Raw genomic sequence first — 12658 nt, 5'->3', positions numbered from 1 at the left:
TTTTAATATATATAATATATAATTTTTTTTTTTTTAATGTTTTTGATTTATGAAACCTGTATTGTTAGGAATGCTGTAACACTACAGTGGGACTTATTACTTGAAGGAAGTGTGTTTGAGAGTATTTTAGTGTAACGGTGTGTAATAATACAAAGAAATTATACTGCAAGTTCATTCATGCATTTGTGTGTAGGTTCCCCTTCCTGGAATGAAATGGGTGGATAACCACAGAGGGGTGTTTAATGTAGAGGTTGTGGCTGCATCAACCATCCACACACAGGTAATTAGTAGCTCAGTTGTCAAAGTACTGATTAATAGCCCACTTGACAAATGCATTCACTGATGTATTTCTTTCCTCTTCCCAGGATCAGTTTTTAGATAAGTTCTTTGCACTAGTGCATGCGCTGGATGAGCACATGTTCCCTGTGAGGATAGGAGACATGCGCATAATGGAGAATAATCTGGAGGCTGAGCTGAAGTCTAGTATAGCAGCTCTAAATTCTTCTCAGCTGGAGCCTGTAGTGCACTTTCTCCACCTACTGCTGGATAAACTGGTGTTGCTGATGGTGCGGCCACCTGTCATAGCCGGCCAGATAGGTACCCTCTGTCCTCCAAGTTTTACTTTAAAGAGACAGTCAAACCAGAAATGCAAGTTCTGTCATCATTTACTCACCCTCATGACTTAATGTTGTTCTTCTGTGGAACTAGAGCTGCACGATTAAGTAAATGGGATTGTCATGCGTATCTTGTCAGTAAAGCTGGTTCTGTGATTAGTAGTAAATCTCCATAACGTGCTTTCAGATGGAGCAGCATTACTACACAGAGCCATAGTTCACTGACAAGCTATGAAAAACTTCGTTCATAATCACAGACGATTTAATCGCGATAATGACAACTGTTTGAGTAGCTTGTCAGTGAATTACGGCTCTGTGTAGTAAATGCTGCTCCATCTGAGAACACGTGAAAATACCACATTTAATAATATGTTTTTACTCCAAACTGACTTTATAACATCTGTCGAGTGTTTAAAATAAACCCTTCTTTGAGATGATGTGGCTTCTTACACAGAATAAGGCACGCAACATGTTTCATAGTATTCTAAGCAGTGACAAAGACTGCAGATTAGCATCACATTATTATTTACTTTGTTATAATAAAAATTATAAGATGAACTCAGATAAACCATATATTGTCATAGTTGTGTTTGTTAGTTCACGCTAAATTCATGAAACCAGTTAAATCTTCTGTTTATTCAGCAACCGCTATAGAGATTTCCTGGGTTTCTTCTGTGAGGCATATTTGGAGTTTCAGCATGGAAGCGCCCTTTGGCCTTCGGATGGAGATTTACTGCTGATCACAGAACCGTGCTTCACTGAAAGATACGCATGACAATTGCAGCTTCTGCCTAATCGCGATTTATCACCTTTGCAATTTAATTTCGATTAATCGTGCAGCCCTATGTGGAACAGAAAAATTAAAATAGTTTGAGAAATGCCGTTTTTGTTTTTCTTGTCTCTCATGGGCTCTGATGTTTAGTTCCCAACTTTCTTTACAATTTGTTTTGCTATTCACAGAAGAAAGAAATGCATACAGTTTTGGAACAGTAAATAAATGATGACAGTAATTTCATTTTTGCATGGATTCAGTTTAACTTATCTAATATTAAATTGGTAGTTCGATGACAAATCAAAATTGTTAACATTTTCACAAACAGATCACACAGATTCACAAACAGATCATCACTCTTTAAATCTAGTCTTCTCAGCCAGTTTAAGCAGCTCACATATCAGACTGAAAGATGTGTTTATGTGTCAAATCAGCAGTTGGTTGTATAACTTGCTAGGAAAATTATAAACTTGCTTGTGCTAGGAAAATTATAAGATGTTGAATGTAATTTCAATCTCTTTTCGGTAATTCATCTTCCATATTTAAGTGAAACTTTCTATTAGAACAATAGTATACTGTAGCTTGATTGTGAGAACTGCATAAAATAGTTGTTAGTCCCCTACTTTGGCTGTAGTTTCTCAAAGATCTTGTGTTTTATTTTCTCTTTACTGTAGTGAATCTTGGTCAGGCTTCTTTTGAAGTGATGGCATCCCTAGTGAACCGTCTACATAAGTACTTGGACACTAGTCAAGATATGCATGGGCGAAACGGCCTTCTCTCCTCATATATCCACTATGTCTTCCGCCTGCCCAACATGGACCCCAACTCCCCCTCTCCAGGTCAGGTTTCAGCTTGATCCTTTGATTTATGTCTCTCAATCTGTGGCTTTTGGAGAGTTGATTATTGGTTTAATTAGTTGTCAATCGGATGTATTTCAGTTTTGATTTATTCTGCTCTGCGTAATAGGTCCAGGAGGATTGGGCTGTTCAGTGCATTATGCCACCATGGCTCGTTCTGCTGTTAGACCTGCAAGCCTCAACCTCAACCGCTCTCGTAGCCTTAGCAACAGCAACCCAGACATCTCTGGCACTCCAACTTCCCCAGATGATGAAGTACGGTCCATCATTGGCAGCAAGGTAGGTAGAAACATTTCTGCAGCTCTGTTGGTTATAATTTATTTCTAATAATATTATAGATGCATCATCATTTATATACACATCAAAATGTATTTTATTAGTGCAGTTTAGACATGTTTTGATTGCTCCAGCTGGATGGGACTAATTGTATTCATTTATAGGTCATTGACTTTCTGCACTAGGTTACTGATTTCGCTGTTCTTCAGCAATTATCAATGTTACAGATCAACCTATGGCTCACCAGCAAGATGAACTTTAGCTGGAACATTTTATGTACTTAACCCATGTTACACAATCTTGCAAAAGGAAAAACAAAAATGAACTATAACACAATGAATATGTGGTTGAGATCGTTGGGTATAATCCATTCAACAGTTTGCCTTTAAATGAATAGCTGATAGCTCAGTTATTTGTTGAATTGTTGTGCCCAGTTCATACAAGGAATTTATGCAAATCATATGTTTAGCAAATCTAGATTTAATAAGATAAACAGTTTATTTTCCCCAAACTGCTCCAAATTACATTGCAAATCTGCTGAATGTTCTAATGATGATTTCAGGAAAATTCACTTCATACACTACTACAAATGTTTGGGGTTAGTAAGATTTAAGCTTTTGAAAAAAGTAGCTTCTGCTTTACAAGTCTGCATTTATTTGACCAGAAATGCATAAAATAATATTGTGAAATATTTTACAAATATTTTCTAGTTAAATAAATATATATATATATATAAAGATTAATTCATGTGATGGCAAAGCTGAATTTTCAGTATTCATTACTCCATTCCTCAATGTCACATGATCCTTCAGAAATCATTCTAATATGCTTGTTTTGTTTGACAATGTAAAAATCCTTCCTTACTGACACTTTTGACCAGTTTATTGCATCTCTGTTGAATAAAAATATTAATTTACTCCAAACTTTTGAAAGGTAGTGTACATGATGTAGCGGTTATGACTTTCATAATGTACCAAATGGTCTGAAGATGTTTAAAGATGTTTTATTTGAGGTACACTTATGAATTTATTGATGCTAACCAGTGATCCCTTATCCCCCATTGCAATGAATGAATCAGCCTGATATCATATCGTGCATTCTCTGTGCTACTTCTGTGCTAACTTGATACTCTAACCTGTTGCTGTTCAAATATATGATATAATATAAACTAACTTAATCACTTGATCTCATTGACTTGTATCTTTTGACCTTTCACTGTTCCCTGGCTTGCTTGCATCTGCCCGTGATCCTTTTGATGTCACCCTTGGTTTGCAGGGCTTAGATCGCTCCAACTCCTGGGTGCATACAATGGGGTGCAAAAGCGCCCCCTGGGGGACCAGCCCTGGCTCATCTTCTGATGCTAAGCAGGTCATTCTCACTATCCCAACCCCCAAATACAAAGCAGAATCCCCCATTTCACACAGTTGTTCCCAGTAGCACTAAAACGGCAATATCTGATAACTCCATGGCACACTCCTCTTCTGCTTCCATCTTCCTTTTTTTTGAAACTCTTCTTAAACAGTCATTTCCAAAGCCACCTTATTTTTTCTTATTCACAATTTCACTCTAAAAATCATTGCATGGGAATAAATAACCGATTTCCATTTTCTCTCTGCTTGGCATGTTATTATATGCTGCATGTACCTGTATGCGTGTGTGTTTTGTTTGTTTGTTTGTTAGTTTATTTTTAATAACCGGCACATGGTTAAGACTAATAATTTTCTTTTCTCATTACTCAGTTTCTGTAATAGTCTGATTCATTAAATCATTACATGCAGAATTTTTATTTATTTAATTTTATTTAATTTATTCAGCCGCACACCAAAACATTAAAATCTCTTCAGTGTCCTTACTGAGTAGACTATGTCCCTCGGAATAGCTATTTTAATGTAAATGTTTAGTGTAAAAATAATTGCATTTTATAATTACTTATTTATCTATTACAATATTACAGTTTGTGCATTCTCGTTTTGTGCGTGTGGGCTGAGGGCGTGTCCGTGTGTGTGTGTGTGTGTGTGTGTAGGTATTGGTAGTGAATGGCACCACATACTCTTGTCCTCCACACTAATCTTTTGTCACCCTTCCATTCATCCCCACCCGTAGGCCATGGAGCGCAGTGGCAATCGCATGTCATCGCACACTGAGAGCGCCAGTTTCTTGCAAACATTAACAGGACGCTTGCCAACCAAAAAGGTAGAGACCCAATTCCCGGAGAGCAGGAGCCGACCCCCTCCTCGCCTCACGTGCGCCTGTCTGTCTTGGAATGACTGGATGTTGTTGTTGATGTTGTTTTGTTGCTGTGGTTGTCATGTTCTTGTGGATGCTGGCCCCTTTTTACTATGAATTCACCTGAAGACTGTTTGAAGAGGGAATGATGTGTCACTTGTGATATGGAGCACCCTGTTGGTCTTGCCCCAATAACGGGTACTGTGTTCGACTGGGATGTTTATATGTGTTTAATGTTGGATCTCTAGAATAATGAATCCTCCCCACTCTTGCAGCAACACAGTGGACCTTATGTCAAAGGACCGCATCATATCCCATTGTAGAACTAAGACATACTGACCCATATGTATTGTATTTGATGGTGAATGCTTCTTTGATGGTTCCTTCCTGTTCTAGCTCTTTCATGAGGAGCTTGCCCTCCAGTGGGTGGTCAGCAGTGGCAGCGTGAGGGAGGGAGCCCTGCAACAGGCTTGGTTCTTCTTTGAGCTTATGGTAAGTACTTCCACAATCATAAATCCCCATGCTTCCTCCTTTATGATCAAAAGTGTAGCATCTGTTATTGTGAGGAAAAAAAAGGATGTTCGCTCTGTTTTCAGGTGAAGAGCATCATTCACCACTTATACTTTACTGACCGCCTGCAGTCCCCCAGGAAGAACCGCTTCCCTGAGCGCTTCATGGATGACATCACCGCTCTGGTTAGCACCATTGCAGGTGACATCGTCTCACGTTTCCAGAAGGTGAGAAAACTGCAACTACATGAAATAACTTTTATTTAGTTTTTTTAAGAAGTCTCTTATGCTCATCAAGGCTGCATGTATTTGATCAAAAATACAGTAAAAACAGTAATACTGTGAAATAATATTACAATTTAAAATAACAGTTTTCTATTTTAATATATTTTAAAATATAATTTATCCCTGTGGTGGGAAAGCTGAATTTTCATCAGTCATTACTACAGTCTGAGGTAGCTATGCTTCCATCCACCTATTTTTATTAGCATTTTGGAATAACGCGTAAAGCGCTGGATGGAAATGCCGAGATGAAAAACTGATGCGCACAATTGAGTAGGATAAATTTTATATCCGATAAGAAAACTGCACATAAACTATGATGGAAACACATTTACCAAATAAATTTCTCCATGCGCATCCAAAAAAAATCATGAGACGGCATAACTTGACTAACCAGCGAACCAATCTCGTCCACAGCATTTATATGTTGTTTTGGTCATTCTGAAATGCCAGAGTAAAGTCTGTGATCAAAGTATTTCTTGTATAATAACTGTCTAACATGATTGCGTTCCCAAAGAGCTGGCATCCTCTGAAAGCAATGACCGCATATATTGTGTTTCTTCTGCTCAATCTGAGGTTCAAGTAATTTATTAAATGTGAAAATTATTATATTCAGTGGCTTCTCCTGTTTTTCTTAGAGATATTTAGTGCCAGTTTATCAGGAAGTGATGATTTTGTTCTCGTTGGATGGAAACGGTGCTTTATTCGCAAATGTTTTATTCAATATTCCAGTTTTGAACATAAGTTAAATTTGTATCTTTGGATGGAAACATAGCTAGTGTTAAATGATCCTTCAGAAATCATTCTAATATGCTGATTTATTGTCAGTGTTGGAAAAGGTTGTGCGGAAAAATTTTTTTTTGGGACCTATGATGGCTTTTTCAGAATTGTTTGCTAAAAAAAGTTTAAAATAACAGCATTTATACAGAATATAACTTTGTGTTCTGTAACGATATACACGTATCATTTTTTATTTGTTTTTGAAAGGTGTGTATACTTTTATTCAGCAAGGATATGTTAAATCAATAAAAAAGTCATAGTAAATCCCTATATTGTTACAAAAGATTTATTTTGAATAAATATATGTATCTATAATTATAGAATTTATAATATTAATTTGCTTTATCTCAGTGCATGTTAAAAGTGAAATTGATATGATAATGGTGCTAATTATATTATGTAAAACAATATAAAAAAGAAACAAATAAATGAAAATTAGTATTACGTTGTCATTTAAGTATAATTTAAAGTTCAATGGTTAATTCTTGCAGATGATCAATCAAGAAAAAACATCATATCCTGTATGTCTGTTAAGCTTTTGAAGTGGTGAGTTTGCTGTTTCATGTTTGTCTTTTTAGGATCTTGAGTTGGTGGAAAGGCTCAACACCAGCTTGGCTTTCTTCATCAATGACCTCCTGTCAGTCATGGATAGAGGCTTTGTCTTCTCTCTCATCAAAACCTACTGGAAACAGGTACCTTGTTATTCAGCTCCAAACATGCTATGTATTTTACACATTGTCTTTTCTGATTACCTTCCATTTCCAGGTGTCCACCAAGCTCTATGCACTACAGAACCCCACTCTAGAGTCTCTGAGACTAGACTTCCTGAGGATCATCTGTAGCCATGAACACTACGTCACTCTAAACCTGCCCTTTAGTCTACTTACACCCCCAGCCTCCCCCTCTCCTTCAGTGTCCTCTGCCACGTCTCAGGTATGAACACTGACTGAGAAAGTTAACTGTAATAAACTCTAAATTACACTTAAATAGATAGTAATGATAACCTTCCTCCCATTTATTTGTTTTTCTTTATCATTTTCTTCCACCAGAGTTCTGGATTCTCTACCCATGTGCAGGACCAAAAGATTGCCAACATGTTTGAGCTGTCTGTGCCCTTCAGGGAGCAGCATTACCTCGCTGGTCTGGTTCTGACAGAGCTGACTGTAATACTTGACCCTGAGGCTGACGGGTCAGTACCTTGGTGTGTGCCCTATTTCCATTCTTAACTTTCAAGAATTAAAATTCCATTCAAGAATTACAATTTTAAAATGTTTGCTATTTTATTACATTTAAAAAAGTGTGTGTATTTTTTATTAGTGGTGGGCCGTTATCGGCGTTAACGTGCTGCGTTAATGTGAGTCTCTTATCGGATGATAAAAAAATATCGCCGTTAATCCATTCTCAAAGTTGGGTTGAGAGCTGGGTCTATACTAAGAAAGAGAACGAGTCTTCACACCTGTGTGTATGCCTACTGTGAAATTACCACATCAAACGTGACGTGCTAAAACATGGATGCAGCTGAAGCCGCCGGGTTTGCTTCAGGAATTTTTTTTTTAAAGAAGCTTCACAATGAAAACCTTGACAAGACGCCCGCCTGTTTCACACATACTCCGTCTGCAGTGCGTTTGAAGTCCGTGTGCGTTACGTATGTGGTGCAGCACGGACTCGATGTGCTTTCACACAGGACGCGTTTGCAGTCCGCTACTCGGTACATAAACGATCGCTGCAGCGCTGCAGATGCACCGCTACTGGAGCGCAACTGGAATCAGTTAACATGGGTGCGTAAAAAAATATGCAATGCATACGCACTGCAGACGGAGTATGTGTGAAACAGGCGGAAGGTTGTTTGCACCTTGTGCAATGTGGAATTAGTTTACAGCTTTCTCAAGCAGTTTGTGATGCGTTTTGGAAACAGGAGATGAGCCCCTGGTCTAATGCACCACCTGGCTTGAGAAACCCCTTCTCAAAGACTTACTTTTAGTCAATATTTTATTTAGGTAGCATACACATTCTGAATGCCTTCGGCAGAATTCAAATGAGCCATTTTAATCTAGATTAATCTAGTTTAATTCCAAGATTACAGTGAGATTAATCTAGGTTTAAAAAAAAATAATCTATGCCCACCACTAATTTATATATATATATATATATATATATATATATATATATATATATATATATATATACAGGTGCATCTCAATAAATTAGAATGTCATGCAAAAGTTTATTTTTATTTTATATTTTTATATATAATAATTGAAATAAAATAATTTTATATAAATTAAAGTTAAATTAAAATTAAAATTATGCATTCAGCAGACGCTTTTATCCAAAGCGACTTACAGTGCATTCAGGCTATACATTTTTACTTACCATGTGTTCCTGGGGAAACGAGATTTATTAATATAAATATTAATAATATTAATTATAATATTATTTATTATTATATTATTTATTAATATAAAATAAATTTATTATTTAGTTTATTAATGTATTTCAGTAATTCAACTCAAATTGTGAAACTCCTGTATTAGATAAATTCACACAAATTTGATGATTTTGGCTCACATTTAACAACAAATTAACAAATCTAAACAAATTAAAATACTTTATTAAAAAAACATATTTTAGTGAAATGTTGGCTTTCTGGAAAGTATGTTCATTTAATGTACATGTACTCAATACTTGGTAGGGGCTCATTTTGCTTTAATTACTGCCTCAATTCGGTGTGGCATGGGGATGATCAGTTTGTGGCACTGCTGAGGTGGTATGGAAGCCCAGGTTTCTTTGACAGTGGCCTTCAGCTCATCTGCATTTTTTGGTCTTCTGTTTCTCATTTTCTTCTTGACAATACCCCATAGATTCTCTATGGAGTTCAGGTCTGGTGAGTTTGCTGGCCAGTCAATCACGCCAACACCATAGTCATTTAACCAACTTTTGGTGCTTTTGGCAGTGTGGGCAGGTGCCAAATCCTGCTGGAAAATGAAATCAGCATCTTCAAAAAGCTGGTCAGCAGAAGGAAGCATGAATTGTTCCAAAAATTCTTGGTAAACAGGTGGAGTTACTTTGGTTTTCGAAAAACACAGTGGACCAACACCAGCAGATGACATTGAACCCCAAATCATCACAGACTGTGGAAACTTAACACTGGACTTCAAGCAACTTGGGCTATGAGCTTCTCCACCCTTCCTACAGACTCTAGGGCCTTGGTTTCAAATGAAATACAAAACTTGCTGTCATCTGAAAAGAGGACTTTGGAACACTGGGCAACAGTCCAGTTCTTCTTCTCGTTAGCCCAGGTAAGACGCCTCTGACATTGTCTGTGGTTCAGCAAATTCCTTGACACATCTGTGTGTGGTGGCACTTGATGCCTTGACCCAGCCTCAGTCCATTCCTTGTGAAGTTCACTCAAATTCTTGAATCAATTTTGCTTGACAATCCTCATAAAGCTGCGGTTCTCTCGGTTGGTTGGGAATCTTTTTCTTCCACACTTTTTCCTTCCACTCAACTTTCTGTTAACATGCTTGGATACAGCACTCTGTGAACAGCCAGCTTCTTTGGCAATGAATGTTTGTGGCTTACCCTCCTTGTGAAGGGTGTCAATGATTGTCTTCTGGACAACTGTCAGATCAGCAGTCTTCCCCATGATTGTGTAGACAAGTGGACCAAACCGAGAGACCATTTTGAAGGATCAGGAAACCTTTGCAGGAGTTTTGAATTGATTAGCTGATTGGCATGTCACCATATTCTAATTTGTTGAGATAGTGAATTGGTGGGTTTTTGTTAAATATGAACCAAAATCATCACAATTAAAAGAACCAATGACTTAAACTACTTCAGTCTGTTTGCATTGCATTTGTCTGATACAGGAGTTTCACAATTTGAGTTGAATTACTGAAATAAATGAACTTTTCCACGACATTCTAATTTAGTGAGATGCACCTGTGTGTGTGTGTGTGTTATATATTTAATTTAAAAAATAATAATAATCATTAACTTTAATAATAAAACAATTATTTAGTCCTTTAGCAGACGCTAACAAATGAGGACAATGGAAGCAATCAAAACCAACAATAACTATAATTATATTTACAATTATGTTTTTATTTACATATTTTATTATTATATAATTTATAATTTAAGTATTTTAATTATTTCATCTATCAAATATGTAATTTTACTCTTTCTATAGGATGTTTGGTCTTCATAAGAAGGTCATCAGCGTGGTTCATAATCTGCTCTCCAGTCATGACTCGGACCCACGTTATGCTGACCCTGAGGTGAAAGCTAGAGTTGCACTGCTCTACCTACCTCTCATAGCCATTGTGATGGAAACCCTTCCCCAGCTTCATGATTTCACCGGTATGTTCATATATTTTTGTATCCTGCTCATATTGTATTGTAAATATGCCATGTAATAACAACATCCACCCATGTTGCAGATTTTCTTTATTTTTTTTAACCTCTCTTTTACCATCGCAGAATCCCATAATCAGTGGGGGCGTCCTGGTGGTCCAGGTACCGAGGAGCAGGAAGCTGAGGGCAACAGTATGATTAGCCAGACTGTTGCAATGGCAATTGCAGGGACCTCTGTGCCACAGATGTCACGGCCTAGTAGTTTTCTGCTCAATCCACAGGTATTGTGACCTCACTGATTGGTTGCAGTGTGTGAATGAAAGAAATGATACCCTTAGCATTTAAAGGAAAGCCATTTTTTGTGCAAATCCATATTAATTTCAAAAAACTTAAGCTGCCATAATGAATTGAATTGTTTTGAATTAAAATACATTACTTTATGTTAGAGACAATTAGACCAAAGGAATGTTATATAACAAGAAAGCTACATCATGCAGTGTCTGAAAAAGGAGAATATCAATCCTTCACTAAAATTCATACACCTTGTTCTCCAGGCCACCCGTCAGCATGGCTCGTTCTCAGCTGAGTCCAGTCGTAGTCTGCTTATCTGTCTGATGTGGGTGCTGAAGAATGCCGATGAAATGGTGCTTCAGAAATGGTTCACTGACCTGTCTGTCTCGCAGCTCAATCGCCTGTTGGACCTGCTCTACCTCTGTGTCTCCTGCTTTGAATACAAGGTTTGAATAAGCTTCAAAGTTGAGGGAGCTAATGCCAAAGGTATTAATCGGATGTGTCTCCACCGCACTTATGGATCTCTCAGTAGCAATATATCTGTATCTCTTTGACGTCTGTTTCCGTTTCCGTTCATCAGCTATGTTCTTTCACAAACCGAGTGAAATTAATTAATGTTTATGTGTTTCTATCCATCCATCTCGTACAAAAAGACCCATTTTTTGTTCATGCAGGGCAAAAAGGCATTTGAACGTATGAACAGTCTAACCTTTAAGAAATCCAAAGACATGAAGGCCAAGTTGGAAGAAGCTATCCTAGGCAGTATTGGAGCCAGACAGGAGATGGTGCGACGGAGCAGGGGGCAGCTTGGTTAGTAAAAAAAAAAAAAAAAAATATATATATATATATATATATATATATATATATATATATATATATATATATATACAGTACAGACCAAAAGTTTGGACACACCCTTCTCATTCAAAGAGTTTTCTTTATTTTCATGACTATGAAAATTGTAGATTCACACTGAAGGCATCAAAACTATGAATTAACACATGTGGAATTATATATGTGTGGCGAGTGGGGCGGGGCCGAGGGACGTGGGAACAAGGAGGGAAGCCGGCAATGATTGGGAAATCAGCGACACCTGCGACCCACCGCCGGTCTCGAGTCCCACGTAGGAGATGGAAGGATATAAAACTGGAGCGACGACACTGAAGGACGAGAGAGGACCAGGCCTGGGCTTTTAGTTTTGCTTTGGTTTTATTTTGTGTTTATTTTGTATTATTAAAATGTCCTTTGATTGTCCGCCGGTTCCGGCCTCATTCTCCCCGATGATTAGGAAGTTTTAATGCATTACAATATGGAATTATATACATAACAAAAAAGTGTGAAACAACTGAAAATATGTCATATTCTAGGTTCTTCAAAGTAGCCACCTTTTGCTTTGATTACTGCTTTGCACACTCTTGGCATTCTCTTGATGAGCTTCAAGAGGTAGTCCCCTGAAATGGTCTTCCAACAGTCTTGAAGGAGTTCCCCGAGAGATGCTTAGCACTTGTTGGCCCTTTTGCCTTCAGTCTGCGGTCCAGCTCACCCCTAAACCATCTCGATTGGGTTCAGGTCTGGTGACTGTGGAGGCCAGGTCATCTGGCGCAGCACCCCATCACTCTCCTTCTTGGTCAAATAGCCCTTGATGCCTTCAGTGTGACTCTACAATTTTCATAGTCATGAAAATAAAGAAAACTC

General features: G+C 37.7%; 1 protein-coding gene across 23 annotated transcripts in view; it reads left to right on the top strand.

Moving 5' to 3' along the window:
* The window catches only part of LOC132161155 (dedicator of cytokinesis protein 7-like), a 58500-nt gene that overhangs the window by 22502 nt on the left and 23340 nt on the right, over positions 1 to 12658 (top strand). For 6 of the 23 annotated variants that reach the window (XM_059570977.1, XM_059570982.1, XM_059570985.1 and 3 more), the window contains exons 19-33: positions 194 to 280; positions 366 to 597; positions 2061 to 2225; positions 2353 to 2522; positions 3795 to 3887; positions 4623 to 4712; positions 5142 to 5237; positions 5342 to 5482; positions 6895 to 7008; positions 7082 to 7249; positions 7366 to 7517; positions 10509 to 10678; positions 10799 to 10953; positions 11227 to 11409; positions 11617 to 11773. In XM_059570977.1, the coding sequence (XP_059426960.1) occupies positions 194 to 280; positions 366 to 597; positions 2061 to 2225; positions 2353 to 2522; positions 3795 to 3887; positions 4623 to 4712; positions 5142 to 5237; positions 5342 to 5482; positions 6895 to 7008; positions 7082 to 7249; positions 7366 to 7517; positions 10509 to 10678; positions 10799 to 10953; positions 11227 to 11409; positions 11617 to 11773 (2173 nt within the window). The remainder of the gene's footprint in view (positions 1 to 193; positions 281 to 365; positions 598 to 2060; positions 2226 to 2352; positions 2523 to 3794; positions 3888 to 4622; positions 4713 to 5141; positions 5238 to 5341; positions 5483 to 6894; positions 7009 to 7081; positions 7250 to 7365; positions 7518 to 10508; positions 10679 to 10798; positions 10954 to 11226; positions 11410 to 11616; positions 11774 to 12658) is intronic. The other 17 variants (XM_059570992.1, XM_059570990.1, XM_059570983.1 and 14 more) reach the window with 10 other exon arrangements.

Source organism: Carassius carassius, chromosome 17, assembly GCF_963082965.1.
Source record: "Carassius carassius chromosome 17, fCarCar2.1, whole genome shotgun sequence".
Taxonomy (NCBI): domain Eukaryota; kingdom Metazoa; phylum Chordata; class Actinopteri; order Cypriniformes; family Cyprinidae; genus Carassius; species Carassius carassius.
The sequence above is the reverse complement of the archived record's forward strand: the minus strand, read 5'-3'. Positions and strand labels throughout refer to the sequence as shown.